Here is an 18,414-nt window from a genome sequence, read left to right as displayed (position 1 = left end):
AAAAAATGGGTGCTTTTTGGTTAAACACACTATCTCTATGTACACAGAAAACAAAACAAAGCTTTCCAAAATGTGGAGTAGGCTCAGGGAGGGTTTTGGGGTTACTTTGCTACTTCTTTTAATCTATGCAGGAAACCATAAAGTTAGTGGACAAGGCATTTTGGACTGAAGCATACAGTCCAGTGTCAGAAAGCTATGTCTCAGTTACAGGTTAAGGGTCCTCCAGAAGGATGATGACCAAAATCAAACTCCAGAAAGCACACAAGAATGGAGGAGGAGAAGATATTGGACTGCCCTTCTAAGAGTCTTGATCTGAATCCCATTGCACATCTTTGGAAACTCAGCAGTCATCAAACTTGAGAAATGTGGAGGAGAGTGGTCAAGTCAGCAGACGAAATGTACAAATCAGATGGGGAGCCTCAGAAACCCCTGATGGCAGCTCTTGTCTGTAAAGGAGGTGCTACCCAATATTAGGTCATAGGATCCAATGTTGTTGCCTGTGTCATTTCAGTTGTTATATTGCTTAAAAATAATACATCAAATTGTGAATCAAAAGCAAAGTTTATGTTATATTAAATGTAAAATAAAAACGGTGGATACCAAAAAGTAGTCAGTTTTAGCCTAGCTATGAGAAAATTGTATATTTTATTTTTTTTATATATAAAGTTGAAGAGTGCCGATTATTTTCGCCCATATGTGTAAGTGGGAGTCTTCAGACTTTAAAACAAATTGGTGTGGATTCAGTGCCAGATGAAGTGTGTCACATGATCAGCCTCAGCTCACTTTATGGAAAATATTTTAAAAATATATGTATATGTTAAGCAGTTTTTAGTAAAGCACCCTATGATGGCTATCACTGCAGAAAGTTGATCATGATTTTTCCAATAGTATTTTTTTTTTTGGTCCAAAGCGTTAACTTTAACGTTAACCTAATGAGAAGTCGAGCAAAATGACACCTTTTATTGGCTAACTAAAAAGCTTGCATATTATAATCTTTTTAGTTAGCCAATAAAAGGTGTCATTTTGCTTGACTTCTCACTACATTCATAATGGCTAACCCAGTACAACACCCTAGTACTACATGTTAACCTAATGTAAAATTTGTTTCATAATTTGGATGTTTTTCTTTTTCCTGTAGGGAGAAGTTCCTTCGGCTTCAACATGAAAATAAAATGCTGCGTGTTCAACAGCAGGGATCTGAGAATGAGCGCATTGCCGAGTTGCAGGTGATGTTGGAGGAGATTCAGCGCATGAAAAACGAACTGGAAACCGAGCTCAGGTAACTGTCGATGAAATCAGACCAACACTTCGCTCTCTTTTGGCTGCTGTTTGTATAGGCGCTTCTAGTATTGGCACCTATTTTTACTCTGAGATTCGTTAGTTTCCTGCTGGATGCTTTATGATGTCCAGGCCGTTTTGTGCTAAAATGATAGAAATGTACAAGTGAAAGAAACAGGAGATAAAAATACAGGCTAAGAAGCCATTAAACAGGATGTTTTATTGTGCGAGAATTTTGAAGTGACCACATCCAAAAGCATTAAATGCTTGTTCCAATGCTCAGATGCTTTGTTACATAGACCCACACATATGACTTCCACCCCAACTCTTGTTCTCTTATTCTTGCACTCATCTGGTCTAGAAGGAGAGACAGCCCACATCTGTAGTGCTCCTGTAGCTGGGCCGAGTGTTCATCTGCACCCAGGACGGACTGTTACTGTGTGTAACTTCTCCTATTAGAGGATGTCTCCTCTTTATTCATTTACTTGCAAATACACGCACTTCGCAGCGGAGAAGTAGTGTGTTAAAGAAGTTATGAAAAAGAAAAGGAAACATTTTAAAAATAACGTAACATGATTGTCAATATAATTGTTTTGTCACTGTTATGAGTGTTGCTGTTATCAAGGATTTGATTATCATTATTTCTTTCAATCAGGTTCGTATTTGGAGGATGTGTTGTGTTCAAGTTATATTCCGTGTTTGCCAACCGTTGTAAAGATAACAGGTTTCATTCATCGAAGTGTTCACTACCCAAATCGGTACTCGTGAATGTAAGATGTTTAACAGGCATTCCCGGTATTAACTTGTGCTAAACGTACCATGGTGTGACATAAGGGGAACTGACTGTAAATTCTCGGTATTAAGTTGTGGATTTTCCTGCGAATATTTAGCGGCAGCGTGTCTATGAACTTAATTTATGTCTACAAAGGCTTGTTCAGATTCAGAGGGTTGTTCCTTTCTTACTGCATCAATAAACAGCTCGTCTTCCTCTTTATCTGAGACATCACACACTGCATGCACGGGTTTACTTTTCCCAGTCCTGCAAAGTCAGTTCACGTGAGCCGCTCGGAGTACATGCATCGAAGCTTCTCAGCTGTACTTGTGCGATCTCGTAATGTCCATGGCTTTATTTAATGTTAGCTCAGACCGGCACTTAAGTTTCTCTCTCACTTTTGCTGAGTTTGTGCCAAACACTATTCTATCCCTGACCATCTCATCTTCGTTTGCATAAGCACAGTCCTTCACCAGCAATTTTAACTCTGTTACAAAGTGATGAAAAGTCTCATTTATACCCTGCGTCCTTTTCATTAAACTTGTATCTCGCGAATATCATATTCGTCATAGGCATGACAAATGCCAGCGGCAGCGTGTCTATGAACCTAATTTAAAGTTAAGCTTTACACCCTGCTTTCCTATTCGTTTGCATAAGCGCAGTCCTTCACCAGCAATTTTAACTCTGTTACAAAGTGATCAAAAGTCTCGTTTATACCTTGCGTCTTCTCATTAAACTTGTATCTCACGAATATCGTATTCGTCATAGGCATGACAGATGCCAGTGGCAGCCTGTCTATGAACTTAATTTAAACTTAAGGTTTACACCATGGTTTGTTTCCGCAGTAACTGCACTTATCAATATGCTTGTATGCATCACTCACTTCATATTCTTTTGCTGCCTTCTCTATTGTGTAATGCGTTTTTTGAACAGGTTTCATTCATCGAAGTGATCACTACCCAAATCGGTACTCGTGAATCTAAGATATTTAACAGGCATTCCCGGCATTAAGTTGTGGATTTGCCTGCGAATATTTAGCGGCAGCGTATCTATGAACATAATTTAAACTTAAGCTTTACACCTTGCTTTTCTATTGATATGTGTACAAAGGCTTGTTCAGCGTCGGAGGTTGTTCCTTTCCTACTGCATCAATAAGCAGCTCGTCTTCCTCTTTATCTGAGACATCACACACTGCATGCACGGGTTTACCTTTCCCAGTCCCGCAAAGTAAGTTCACGTGAGCCACTCGGAGTACATGCGTGATCTGCATTTCATGCGGCGCTTCAAACGTTTAAAAGCCTGTACAGCACCTGAATTTTCGATCACTTTTCACTGTTCCGTTATTTCACCAAGTAATATTTTCAGTTTGTTTGTGCTAATATGATCTTTACTCTCATTTTTTTGGACTATCAAATTTTCCTACTTCCATTATCTCTAACCTGCTGTGCCTGTGTAGCACAGGACTTGCTTCCAAAGGTTGTAAATATGACGTGTCTCTCTCTGTCTCTCTTCAAAAGATCTGATCTCATCGCAGGAAAAGAGTCTCGTATCATCGCAAGATTTTTTTTTTATAATAGAGAGATTTGTTGTGTTTTTCACTTCTAAACCCCTGGCACCAACCAGAAACAATCGAATAACACTGCACTATTCAAACAAATGCTGATATTTATTTGTATTTATAAGTCAATAAAAACAAAATCTAATTGCTTTATTATAGTAGCCAAGTAAACTGCGTCATTTACACAATAATTTGCGTTGGGATTAATAATAATAATACATTTTATTCATACAAGGCGCCTTTCTGAGAACTCAAGGACACGGAACAAACAAATAAATAAAAAAATACACAGTTATTAACAACTAAAAACATCAGAAAATATAAAAATTAAAACCAAACAACCAATGTAATCATAAAGAAAAGGCCGTTTTAAACAGATGCGTTTTAAAAGTTTACATTTGAAGGATGAATATGATTTGATATTTCTAAGCTCAGTAGGTAATGAATTCCAGAGCTTGGGAGCAGAACGGCTGAATGCTCTGCTCCCCGTGGAGGTTAGATGAACGAGAGGGACAGTCGGATGGATGGAAGAAGAGGATCTAAGGTTACAGGAGGGAATGGCAACATGAAGAAGGTCAGACAGATATGGAGGGGTGAGGTTATGAATGGCCTTAAATGTTAATAGCAGAATCTTAAAATCAATTCAAAACTTAATTGGGAGCCAATGAAGCTGCTGCAAGACCGAAGTAATGTGGTGAATGGATGAGGTTCGAGTAATGATACGTGCTTTAGAATTCTGGACTAGCTGAAGCTTATGAAGAGATTTATTAGAGAAACCAAAGAGGAGTGAATTGCAATAGTCCAGCCGAGAAGTAACAAGACTGTGAAAAAACAAAAATGGCAGTGGTATTAGGAGGGAGGGAGGGAGGGAGGGACAGATGCGATTAACATTATGTAGGTGGAAATAAGCAGACCGGGTGATGTTATTAACGTGAGATTGGAAAGATAGAGTACTGTCAAGGATGACACCCAGACATCCGCGTACAGTGGAACCTCGAGATACAAGTTTAATTCGTTCCAACACTGAGCTCATATAGCGAATTTCTCGTATCCAGAACAAACTTCCCCATTGAAAATAATGGAAATCCAGTTAATCCGTTCCGCACTTTCAAAAATATCAACATAAAAATCAATTTTCCTAACAACACTGATAAATACCTTTACCTTTAATAAATAACACTGGTAAATAATATAACTGTAGTTTACCTTTATGAAGAGTCTTGGCTGGCTTGAGGGAGACAATAGGGAGGTGGGGAGGAGGGCACGGGTTACTGTGGGGAAGGAGAGTCCCCTCTGATTCAGCAGCTGTATCAGAGCTGGCAGCCTCCCCATGTCGCACAACACTGTGAATACCGGTTCTCTTTTTAAATTTTTCAAACCATTCATGGCTTGCCATAAATGCCTCCTCATCTTCAGCCGACGTTCCTGGTGTTTTTCGGAGAAGGTCCAAGTACAGCTTCTTAGCCTTAGCGCAAGTGATAGCTTCTGACACCGAATCACCTTTTAACTGCTTCTCGTTAATCCACACCAACAACAGCTTCTCAACATCTTCTAGGAGTTTTGGACGACGCTTGGAAGTCACGGTAACTCCTTTGGCTACATCAAGTTTCTTAATTTCTTCCTTACTCTTCAGAATAGTGCAGATCGTCGATGTCGAATGGCCGTAAGTCTTCGCCAGTTTCATCACTCTTACACCACGCTCATGTTTATCTATAATTTCTTTCTTAATTTCAACGGCCATGGCTTCCTTTTTTTTCTTTGCAGCACTATCTGAGGCAACAATCTTCTTGAGAGGCATCGTGGAATAATTATTTTCACGTTAAATGCAAAAAAAAACAATGAAATCACAACCGCACAAACACGTAGATCCTCAAACTACGGGAGAACAAGGAACACTGAGTGAGCTGACGGGCAGGCAGCGTCAGCTTGGGTGAATTCCCGAGTCGAGGCGGATCGGGAAACGCGTCACTTATACCCACAGCCTGGCTCGTGGCTCGTTACGAGCCAGTGCTCGTATTTAGATCCGAATTTTTCGCTCATACTTTCCTTGTATCTTGAATTTCTCGTATACAGAGCTGTTTGTATCTCGAGCTTCCACTGTACTTTACATGAAGATCTAGTAATTGGGGAAAACGCAATGGTCTTATACGCACTTTGTGTTTAATAAAAATGAAAAAGAAAACAAAAAATGCAGTAAAATCCAGCAATAACACACCCTGCCATAAGAAGAATTGAGAAGTAATGCAATCATTGTTTTGCTGCCACTTTTACCCATAACTGAGGCTGTCCTCACAAAAGCCAAAACGAATGTTGCAGTGTTTAGATCTCACTGACGCTCACAGGCTGCACTTTAAACATTCAGTGATGCCACAGCCATCAGTGCGGTGTACCTGGGTGATTCTACAGAGCTAGAAACAGTAACGTTCTCACCATTAACATCATCTCAATTTAATATCCTAAATTAACAAACCTGTACAGACCAACACCTATTGCCAGGTTAAAATACAGCAGGAAATCCAACTAGAGAATGTAAAATTATCTACTATATAGTAAAATGATGAGGTGTGTGTGTCCAGTCCCACAGAGCAGTCTGCTTAGTTAGTGTGGCTTTAGTGACCCAATCAAAAGAGGAGGTGCAAGAAACACGAAGAGGTGTACTTTACTCATCTGCTCGCTGCCTCTGTGATGAAAGAGGGCGTTACTAACGGCTGGCCAGTGAACTTCACTGCACTGTTTGATTTTGTGCCAATGCATTGAAGTGCAGTTACTTCAATTTTTTACAAATCTCTTCTTGTAATCCTCGTAAATAAAATAAACAGAAGCTTTGGGCTGTGAGATGTTGGTACTTTGAAGAGCGTGTGGATAAGAGTTGGTGCTGAACAGTTTGTTGACAAGTTCTTTCAGACGTCGTAATTATCTGATTCTGAATCGGTCGTCGCATCTTTGAATGGTTTCAGAAAAGAGACCACAGTTGTACTTTTTTGTTGAGACAGCCAGTCGTCAAACTGCTGCAACACTCAATTCAGAATATCGAAATTGGAGTTCCTCCTTGTCTCCACAGCCTGTTTGAGTGACCTCATAAGCTTGCCTTGTTGTCCAGTATGTTTAAAATACCTGACTTAACTTTTGTAAAAGTGTAAAAGCACTTGAGAGAATCGTGTTAAGAATGTGGCCACTACAGTTTAATGTGGTGTAGCCGCGCAAGACAGTGATCGTGTTTGCTCCTTGGTCGGTAACAGTCATTTCCCAAAGTTTTTCAAACCGTGAAGCGTGAATGTTTTCACCTGTTTTAATCGTGCTTGCTTCAAACGAGGTTGCAAAAAGGGTCCTTGACACATGGTTGTAGTCCTCATTAATATAATGGATGGTAGAAGGTATAAAAGAGGTTTTGTTGAAGTTTTCGGTCTAAATATCAGTTGTGACAGCACATCCATAATTACTGATGGTCGGTGTTTTGTCATGGTAGAGTAATTTATTGCTATATTTTCCCCTTTTGTATTATTAATTTGTAGCCTTTGTCAGAATGCCTCAAATCCAACAGACTTACCACTGCTTATAAGGTATTACAGTATATAACTTCTCCCCACCTTGCCTTCTACATCTATAACCTCTGGCAATTAGGGGTAGTAAAAGACAAGCAGGAGTTAAGTTACAATTTAAACAATATATTATTGGTAATATTCATAAATAATAACAATATGCGAAGTACATTTGAATACTGGCAACCATACAACCTGCTAAATGGTGATATGAAGTTTCAGGCGGCACACAGACTTATTAGTTACTTAAAAATGTCTCTAGTTCATTTGTGGTCAGCTTTTTTCCGAACAGGCCACATGCCTATCTCAATATGGCTGCCGAGTTGTGCTCTTCATTGTGTTGTCCTTTTCAGTTCATGGTGTGATGGTCTTTCAGTTTGGTAAGAGAGAGAGTGAGGTTAAGCAAGCACGTTTATAGATTCTCTGTCCAACCCCTAGAGCCAATAGGACGTCATGGTACTTAAAGGCTTCTGATACAAGCCAGTTCCAAACAACCATACTTCAGTCCAATGGGGAGTTGAACACCTGACACCCTCTAAACCATATGTTAAGTTAAAGTGTGGCAGTTAGGCAGCCTGGCTTTCCTATGGGGGTTAAGAGACTTCAGAGAAACATTAGCCAAACTTGTTTAGGGCACTTCCTCTCCAACTCTGTCGTAAAATTCAAAGAGACCCATTCCTAAAAGGCAGGGGTAAACATGAATTCTTCTCACTAATGTAACACTAATATTCCATTGCTTTGCCTAAATTACAAATAAAGACATACAAAATATTTATCAACTTGTATGCAAAATTTCACATCACGACAGTCGGTCTCTAGCATGTCATATACAATATCCTTTCTCAGTTTTGCGGCTTTTTCTACCACATTCCATTATGCAGTTGTTGATGGGGAAGTGTCTCTTTAAACCTCAGACTTTACAATTTTGGCTGCCATGCCTCCTACTAGAAGACAACTTAATAGGTTACTGTTGACAATTGGCAGTCCTCCTTCTGTAACTTAATTCATTTGGAGTTGCCGGCAGCACAAATTAATGGTGCTTCTAGTATTTACGTGGTCTGCTGTGACTCAATTGAGTTAATCTTGGCTTATAACTCTTTGACTTTGTTGTTAATACCCATTGGCTCAGGCTGAGTGGGAGTGGGTGGTTTGGGCTCCTTTGTATGTTATGTCAGTTTGATTATATGCTGTCATTTGGTTCTTTATTCAAAAAAAAAAAAAGTACTGCTCAAGCTGAACATCAGCCCTCACCAGACACTCTCGTAATGCCATATATGCTTTCAAACAAAATCCGCACATTTATTCAGTGCTTCGCCTTTAGCATTAGTTGTTAGTTTTGACAGGTTTAGCGTGAATGTTAATTTAGTTTGACCCTTCGCTACTGTACACACATGGTGTTTTAAACCTGAGGTGCCTGACATGTGTCCTCTGTTTGTTGGCACATTTATCGCAACAGGCAAATGGCACTTGGTTGCCTGCCATCGCCATCGATAACAATAGAAAATGATGACCAAATTTCAGATGTCCCTTTAGTGAGCTTTGTAGTCTTGTACTCTCCATTTTTTACTGCTATTTCCACCACCACCACTGTGAATGAAAGGCTATCTTTGGGCTCTGCAATCTTGAGAAGACTGCATGCGAGACGATTTATTTATTTATTGAGAGAGAGAGAAGGGAGTAGACAGGGGGCGCCTGGACCGTTCCAGAGCCGTGGTCTACAGCACTTCCCCTACACCCAGAACTGCTGCCTGCCGGAACTTGATCAAGGAGCACCTGGAGCACTTCCGGGTGCTGTATAAAAGAGGCCGCCTCACTCCAGCAATGGAGCCCAAGTTGGGAGGAAGAAGACAGAGCTTGTGGGAGAGGAGTAGAGACAGTCAGAGAATAGAAGGAAGGAAGGATGGAGCTTAATTATCATCTATATGCTTCACCGATCCCTCTCCCACCTGGACAGAGGCAGTGGTGCTATAAGAATTATGTTTCTGGACTTCTCTAGCGCCTTCAACACCATCCAACCTCTGCTCCTTAGTGACAAGCTGACTGAGATGGGAGTAGACTCACACCTGGTGGCCATGGATTGTGGACTATCTTACAGACAGACCTCAATATGTGCGTCTTGGGAACTGCAGGTCTGACATTGTGTTCAGCAATACAGGGGCGCCGCAGGGGACTGTACTTTCTCCGGTCCTGTTCAATCTATATACATCAGACTTCCAATATGACTCGGAGTCCTGCCACGTGCAAAAGTTCGCTGATGACACTGCTATTGTGGGCAGGAGGAGGAGTACAGAAAGTTAATCAAAGACTTTGTTAAATGGTGCGACTCAAACCACTTACACCTTAACACCAACAAGATCAAGGAGCTGGTGGTGGATTTTAGGAGGCCTAGGCCCTTCATGGACCCTGTGATCATCAGAGGTGACTGTGTGCAGAGGGTGCAGACCTTTAAATATCTGGGAGTGCAGCTGGATGACAAATTGGACTGGACTGCCAATACTGATGCTCTATGTAAGAAAGGTCAGAGCAGACTATACTTTCTGAGAAGATTGGCATCTTACTGCAGATGTTCTACCAGACGGTTGTGGCGAGCGCCCTCTTCTACGCGGTGGTGTGCTGGGGTGGCAGCATAAAGATGAAAGACGCCTCACGCCTGGACAAACTTGTTAAGAAGGCAGGCTCTATTGTAGGATTAAAGTTGGACAGTTTAACATCTGTGGCAGAGCGACGGGCATTAAGCAAACTCCTGTCAATCATGAAGAATCCACTACATCCACTGAACAGTGTCATCTCCAGACAGAGGAGTAGCTTCAGTAAAAGACTTTTGTCACTGTCCTGCTCCACTGACAGACTGAGGAGATCGTTCCTCCCCCACACTATGCGACTCTTCAATTCCACCCGGGGGAGTAAATGTGAACATTAATTTTATTTTAATTTTTTTCATTTTTATTACTATTTAATTTAATATTGTTTCTTTGTATCAGTATACTGCTGCTGGATTATATGAATTTCCCCTTGGGATTAATAAATCTATCTATCTATCTATCTATCTATCTATCTATCTATCTATCTATCTATCTATCTATCTATCTATCTATCTATCTATCTATCTATCTATCTATCTATCTATCTATCTATCTATCTATCTATCTATCTATCTATCTATCTATCTATCTATCTATCTATCTATCTATCTATCTATCTATCTATCTATCTATCTATCTATCTGTGGTTTGTGCACTGTGCTGTGCCAAAGGACAATAAATGTGTGTGTTCTGAACATTGTTGGTCTGTTTGTCTGTCTGTAGCTGGGCTAATCTTCTATATATACAGTGGAACCTCGGTTCACGACCATAATTCGTTCCAAAACTCTGGTCGTGAACCGAAGCAATTTCCCCCATTGGATTGTATGTAAATACAAATAATCCGTTCCAGACCGTACAAACTGTATGTAAATATATGTAAAGATTAAGGACAAATATAGTTAATTACACCATAGAATGCACAGTGCAATAGTAAACTAATGTAAAAACATTGAATAACACTGACACAAAACACCCAGACTTTCCCTGCTCAGCTACACGAGCAGGCTTTCTCTCTCTCTCTCTCTCTCTCTCTCTCTCTCTCCCAAACCCCCCACCCACTGTCAACAGCACGCGCTGGTTGTGAGCCGAGACGTTCGTGAACCGAGGTTCCACTGTATCTATACTAATAAAAGGCAAAGCCCTCACTAACTCACTCACTGACTCATCACTAATTCTCCAACTTCCCGTGTAGGTGGAAGGCTGAAATTTGGCAGGCTTATTCCTTACAGCTTACTTACAAAAGTTAGGCAGGTTTCATTTCGAAATTCTACGCGTAACGGTCGTAACTGGAACCTGCTTTCGTCCATATACTGTATACGGCCATAGCCTGTAGGTCGGTTGTCGTCATCAGGCCTCCCACGTAATTGAGTGCATGCCCATATAAGGTAAATATTTGTGGGTGAAGGACTGTGCTTAACATATTCATAAGTGCAGCTACTGCGGAAACCCTCCCTCAGCGAAAGTGGGAGAGAAACTTTTAAGTGCCGGGTCTGAGCTAAAATTAAATAAAGCTGTGGACATCGCAAGATCGCACAAGATATTCACGAGATACACGTTTAATGAGAAGATGAAGGGTATAAAGCCTCGATACTAAAGACCTGACGAAGTCATGCCTTCTCTACTAGCTTAAAAAATATCTGAATCACAAACTGATGTTAATTATATTTTGTCCTGCGGGCCCTCTAACACAGAATAAATGTCGATTAAACTGTTGCTTCAACCAATCAGATTTTGAGTTGGTGTCAGTAGGGCCCTCTAGCAGGCGCACGGCAACGTCACCGTATTCAGACCCATTGATTGGATAGAAGCCGATATGAGGAACTCTATGAGGCCACTGAACACACCGCAAGCGCTCCGAGCGCAAGATTCTCGCGCGCACTACCGCCAACTCCATGGCAGGATTCTGGACAATATTTGCCAGACACAGACCAGATTTCAAGACCATGAAAAACTGATGTTTGTCACGCTCCTAGACCCCCAGAAGTTTCGGGAATACAAGAAAAATTTCCCGCATGCAGCCTTCTCCAGTTTAACACAACTCGGCTAAAAACAGAACTGACTGTAATGTATGCCATGGATGATTTTGCAGGAAAATCTCCCACTGATTCTCCTTCACTTCCTTCATCAGAAAAATCTGAATGAGAGCATGGGGCAGCTGTACACATTAGTATATTTGGCAGTGACCATTCCCGTGTACACTGCTTCTGTCGAGCGGACATTTTCAGCCCTAAAGCGAATTAAAACTTATGCCAGAAATACGACAGGGCAGGTTCGACTTTCAGCATTAGCTTCGATGGCGATAGAAAGGGACTTTTTGATGGAACTGAAGCGCACGGATAATCTGTACGACAGAGTAATTGAACTGTTTTTGAGTAAAGAGAGGAGGATGGATTTTATTTACAAATAATCCGAATTTTTGGTGAGTAAAATGTTGCGATTTTCCTAAATAATATTGCAAGTTTATGAGTTATTATTGATGTTTTTTATATGTGTCGCGGCTGTAGCTGCAGTAGAAAGGAACTTGTTCACCCCTGGTTTGTCTATTCAATAGAGGCATTTATTGTGGCTACAGGAGTTACCTATCTGCGATGCAGCGGATCTTTATACTGTATTTCTGCATATTAAGATGGTTTTTATAACCATAAATTAGTTTTTGAGGGGCGGGTTGATTCAGACGGAGCACTACTGAAGGCCTAGGTGTGAAATGCACGGTCCGCCACTGGACCAGATGATACGTAAATTTGATGAACATTACAACCCGAAAATAAATGACACTGTAGAGAGGTTCAGATTATACTTCTCCCAGTGCGTCTCTCTAAATCCTTGGTGCGGGAACATTATCATAAGGCTTAACAATCTTATTGTTACACCTTCTACGTGCACCAAACCGTCCTTATTACAAAGTCTTCCTTGCTTTACCGCTGGCTGCTTGTTTCCATTCACCTTCCTAGCTCTTTATTTAAGCAGTTTTCCTTCTCACTTTTCCGTTCCTTCGCTGTCTTCTTGCACAGGAGAGTTCAGCAGGTTTTCCAAGGAGTAGAAACGTTATTGCTGTTCTGCCAGATACAAACAGAGGCGATCCAGCCTCACAAGGAACAGCTGTCAAACATGATGTATCGGCCCCCACTCCTAATCAAAAGAACACAAAGTCTTCTTCATCAAGGGGGTCCATGTGGCCCAGTAGCAGCGGCCGGAGCAGAGGGAATCTGGGGTAAGAGAGACAGGGAAATGAGAGAGCACAGGATGGCCACAGCTTGGTCTTTTAAATGTTTGAAGCTGGCAGCTGATCCTGCAAACAGGAGCTGTAAGAGTGAGTTTGTTTTCCATTGAAAACTGTTTAAGAGTTGGTGCTGCTGTGTCCCCTCATAGCAGCGGTTAATGTGTGTATATGTGTGTGTGTATATATATATATATATATATATATATATATATATATATATATATACCCCGCACATTGGTGTTGGCAGCCCACTTCTGCTCATAATACTGAAAATCAGCCCCATGTTGGGTCCTGTGAGTTCAGACCTCTAGCTTGTATCTAGTCTCAAAAAATTAGATACTGTCGATGTTTCAGGACATCTTTATACAAAGAGTTGTGGGGATCTGGAACAAGCTACCAGGACATGGTATTAAAACAGAAACCCTGACATCCTTTGAGGAATTCAGAGGAGATGCTGGTACAGCTTAGCCGTTAGGTAAACAGACAGGCTTGATGGAGTGAATGGTCTTCTCTTGTTTATCAAATTTCTTATGTTAACAGCAAATCTGATCTGTGTCAGATATCCACAAAAATCAGAAACCAGTCGCATCTGAGTTAAAGTGTAAACACAGCTTAAATTAACAAAATACTGTATGTACTGCATAACATTTTTAATTTAGAAGAATCCAACAGTCAAGACACCTTTTTATGCTATGGCTAACATTTGTAGGTTTACGTTTACCTGTCTGGTGTATGGAATGTGAAGGGTCATACAAAAAGCCTCTCTACGCCTCTCTAATTTAATTGGTTGCCTTTGTTCTGATCACCTGCCTGCCTTTTTGATTTAAATTTTTATATAATGTAGCATTGGCGATCCTAAACTGTCTAAGATAACAACAACTGCATCATTTATTTCTATTGTACGTTTTCATACAATTGATGTAGCTCAAAGTGCTGTACAGGATGAAGAAAGATAAAAATAAAATTAGGCAATACTAATTAACATAGAATAAAAGGATGGTTTGATGGCCAGGGAGGACAGAAAAAAAAAAAAAAAAGCTCCAGGTGGCTGGGGAAAAAGAAAATCAAAATCTGCATGGGTTCCAAGGCCACAAGACCACCCAACCAGCCCCTACTTGATATTCTACCTAACATAAGTGATCTCAATCAGTCCTCATGGTTTTCAGGCTTCACGTGGAAGAATTAGAAGATGACGGTCATGTGGACCTCTGGCCTTCAATCAATCAATGGAGGGACATCATGGTGCTTTGATCAGGTCACCACCACAGAAAACCACAAAAACAACAGCAGAGAAAGTAGGGGTTAGTACGGATTACAGAGCCACGAAAAAATGATAAATAAGTCATATACAGAATATCAGGGTTACACTAAAATGAAGTTATGAAAAAGCCATGTTAAAGTAATGTGTTTTTAGCAGTTTTTTTAAAGTGCTCCACCGTATTAGCCTGGCGAATTTCTGTTGATCATCTATTCCAGATTTGAGGTGCATAACAGCAGAAGACCGCCTCACCACCTCTTTTAAGTTTAGCTCTCAGAATTCTAAGCAGACACTCATTTGAAGATCTAACAGGATGGAGTAGATTATTTAAGGCTTTGTAAAGCATAAGCAGTATTTTAAAGTCAATTCTGAATGACACAGGTAACCAGTGTAGTGACATTAAAACTGGAGAGATGTGTTCAGATTTTCTTTTCCTAGTTAGGATTCTAGCAGCTCTATTCTGCACTTGTTGCAAATGATTGATGTCTTTTTTGGGTGGTCCTGAGAGGAGTGCGTTACAGTAATCTAGTCGACTAAAATCAAAAGAGGTCTAACTTTTGTTATATTTCTTAAGTGAAAAATGGTGTCCTAGTGATCTGATTAATATGTGATTTAAAATTTAGGTCAGAGTCAACATTTACCCCTGAAATCTTTACCGCCGTCTTGACTTTTAGATTGACAGATACTTTATTAATCCCAAGGGGACATTCACATACTCCAGCAGCAGCATACTGATAAAAAAACACAATATTAAATTAGAGTGATAACAATGCAGATATAACAGACAAGATAAGCGTAATGGATCAGGTTTATTTATAAGATGAAGTAAGTAGGCTCTGGACAGTGCTGAAATGTGTTGACTGAAGGTTGAGTCTGTGTCAAAGGTTAAACATTTGTCTTTTTTATTTCATTTTAGGTTGAGCCAGGGCCGTATTCGGGAGCTCCAGCTTCAAGTTGAAGATTTACAGAAAGCCCTGCAAGGCCAGGGAGAGAAAGCAGAAGATGTAAGTAAACTAGCCATGTGTTAAGAATTGAAGCGTAACACGTCGTGTTTGGTGTCTGTATTCGATGCACAGTCATAAAGACCCTCGTCCCATTTTGTTTGTAGGCTAGCAGGTACTGCTTTTTATTTTTTATTTATTTATTTTTTTTAAACCCTAGCACAACTGACCCAATTCCAGTCACAATTCAATTCAGTTTATTTTTGTCTAGTGCTCTTCACTAAGTTCCGATTTAGTGTGCTGTTACAAGTTTATAAGTAAAATTCAGTTACTAACTTTATAAATGACTCCTTCTTTATTGGGCAAACACAAAGGTACAGATTTGATATAACACCCAGTAAAACAAGCAGCTTCAAACTGAGTGACGTAAATGGAGCCTTACAATATCTGTCTGTTGACATAATTATTTGTGTTGACTGCACTGGTTAGCAGCAGTTTTAAATAGAATGGCAATCAGAAGAGGCTACAAATTCAAAATAGTAAGGCCGCAACTCCCGCAAGTCATAACCATGAAGCCGAGAACCAAGTTTGTTGACATTTTCACACTTGTTCTTCAAGGAAATTGGTTTGAAATGTTCCATTTTTATTCATATGCTGTATCTTGAATAGCGTAATATTTCTAAATCTCCCAAGTGGGAAGCATTGGCAAATTTGCCAACTCGTCTATCTTAATAGAGAAATATTCTGGGTTTCTTGAACTACAGATTCATTTCCTGTTGCAAATTTACCTTGAGAGAGGCCATGTCAACTTGTCTGTTTTGTAGATTTTTCTCTTTTACTCATCTGACGTCTGCCCCTAATCCTTAATTCAAGTTGATAAAAAAAGCCAAGAGAGGCACACTCAGGCTTGCAAGCCACACCTCTGTTACCCAAGTTCACTTCTATTTTGATTCAGTTTGCAGACACACACGTCATTGCACCACTTAACCTCCTTGACGTTAACACCGAGAGTGGCTCAGATGCTTTGAATGGAAAGAGGGCTGGTACTTGTATGCAGTGACATTTGGGTGCTGGACAAGGAACGTGGCAGCCTGGTGGTTCTGGTTTGGTGTCACTGGGAGAGCTTGAAGTGGGCTGGTACCAGCAGTGCTTGACGCTTCAAGGGGACCTTGTTCCTTTTGATATCATATATACATGTGCTCAGACCTTCAAGGGGGATCCCCCCCACCTCATCTGTAAAAGGAATAACAAGTTGGGTGGAGGAACAAGGCGCTGGCTAAACAGAGTACTGCCATAATATTGTTCACTTCAAGCACTGCTTGTGGGCAAGTAGGAATGTAATCATACTGTGTACATGAGATAGTATAACTCGTAATTTTATATAAATTTAACTTTAATTTTAGCTTTAATTGATAACTTTACATATCAAAGCAGTGTCTGTCTTTTTTTTTTTTTTACTTATTTTAAAGTCAGTGCCATTATTCCTCCTACATACATGTCATGCATTGCAAGCTGGGAATACCAATGAGCACTAAGCCATATTCGCTTTTTTGTGGATAAAAGCAAAATATGTGTTATAGCCAAGCCACTGTTAAACACAGCAAAGGACTTTTTTTCTGTAGCGCATGCTGAGTTACGTTTTTTATTTAGAAGATGGCAGCAAGAGAAAACTGTGTAGGCCCTTTTTGAGTGAGTAAAAGTCATTTGTAATTAGAATTTATTCAAATCCATTTCATGGTAGGGCAGGTCTAATTTTAGAATTTTACCAGTTTTATAAAACATTACATTTACAGTAACATTAGCGAACACTACTGCATTTGTTGACTTGCAGCAATCTATGAGACAACAAAACAAACTTGTGGGTCCCAAGTAAAAATGGCCGTGCCCCATTCCATATAAAACCTCTCCACTTCCACCACTGCCCAATATAAATGCTTTCTATAGTACATGGGCAGAGCAGCTAATTATTTTGCAATCAACAGGCATCTCTCTATCCTAGGCCACCTCTCAGTTCAAGGCGATTGTATTGTACATCATTGACATTGTGCGCTTTTAAGACATTGCACAGCGCTAACGTATAATGATCCACTTTACATTGTTGAGCACTATAACATTTTGGGCAGTATTCTGGTGCCATCTAGTGAAAGTGATAACATCATGCTGCCAAAAATCATGGACATTGCAATGTGTTGTGCCCCTTTATGGTATCTCTATGGTAACATATCAATATTCATGAGTGGGGCGGAGCCTTCAACCGAAAACCCAGTGGCAAATGAAAAACTGTAAAGGCAGTTTTAGAACAAACGGAAACAATACCATTGCTCCAATCAGGTGATGCTGATGGCGATGCGAAGTGGTCATCAGATATTGACATGGACAATAAAACAGTCACCTGTTTGATTCTGAATTGCCAAGTTTTAGTGATGTTCATGTTTGGTGTTGGCTTCATACTGCTCTGCACAATCCTGCACCTACTTGTTGCCCTGGTCTAAAGATGTCTGTTAATCGTGATTTCCTGATTATTTACAATTCTTCTATTATAGTCTGGTAGAGACAGTCATTGCTGAAATAAACTGCTATGCTGAGCAGTGCTGGAAAAGTCTCCATAAACTATTTGCTTGTCACAGTCACTGGCAGCCTGTTGCTGCAGGCAACATGTTGGTGTTTCTCAGTCCCTGCAGAACATAGTTGGAAAACCAGTTTGGAGATGATACTGTTGTTGCCAACACCCATTTTTAGCAAAGATATGAGTGTGTGTCATTTTTGCACTCATTATGAAATACCCACTGTCAAAGGAATAGACAAGAGCCAGAAAAAAGATTTGGGGCAGCCTCCTGTATACTTGATACCCACCTGCAAAATAGTAAATTGGTTACACGAGTGCGTACAGATTTGAGCCCAGAACAGAACTTATTTGGATGAGGTAAAGGTGGCGTTTTTATAGAAATGCAGCGGTTTTGGAACGAATTACGGTCGTGACCCGAGGTTCTACTGTACTTTTATTTCTGTAGCACATGTTCATACAAAGAATGTGACTCAAAGTCTTTTACAAGATGTCAAAACAAATGTTATAAAAAATAAATAATATTAGGTAAGAATATTAATAAATAAGTATCAAAGGAAAGTAAATAAATAACCCAAGCATATAAAGCATAGGTATAATTAGTGGAAGGGTAAATTCTTTTTATACAATATCATAAGGTAAGTCTCCAAAGATGAGTCCAGTAACAAGGTGAAATGGCCAGGAGGACAGGGAAAAAAAAAAA

At 40.2% G+C, this 18,414-nt stretch overlaps 1 protein-coding gene across 1 annotated transcript in view; it reads left to right on the top strand.

Moving 5' to 3' along the window:
- Positions 1–18,414, top strand: part of hook1 (hook microtubule-tethering protein 1) — a 143,577-nt gene that overhangs the window by 106,012 nt on the left and 19,151 nt on the right. The window contains exons 15-16 of the mRNA XM_039734456.1: positions 1,139–1,279; positions 15,124–15,211. Coding sequence (XP_039590390.1) covers positions 1,139–1,279; positions 15,124–15,211 — 229 coding nt within the window. The remainder of the gene's footprint in view (positions 1–1,138; positions 1,280–15,123; positions 15,212–18,414) is intronic.

This window comes from Polypterus senegalus, chromosome 14 (genome assembly GCF_016835505.1).
Source record: "Polypterus senegalus isolate Bchr_013 chromosome 14, ASM1683550v1, whole genome shotgun sequence".
In the NCBI taxonomy this organism is placed as follows: Eukaryota; Metazoa; Chordata; class Cladistia; order Polypteriformes; family Polypteridae; genus Polypterus; species Polypterus senegalus.
Note: the sequence above shows the minus strand (reverse complement) of the source record. Positions and strands in the feature narration are given on the sequence as shown.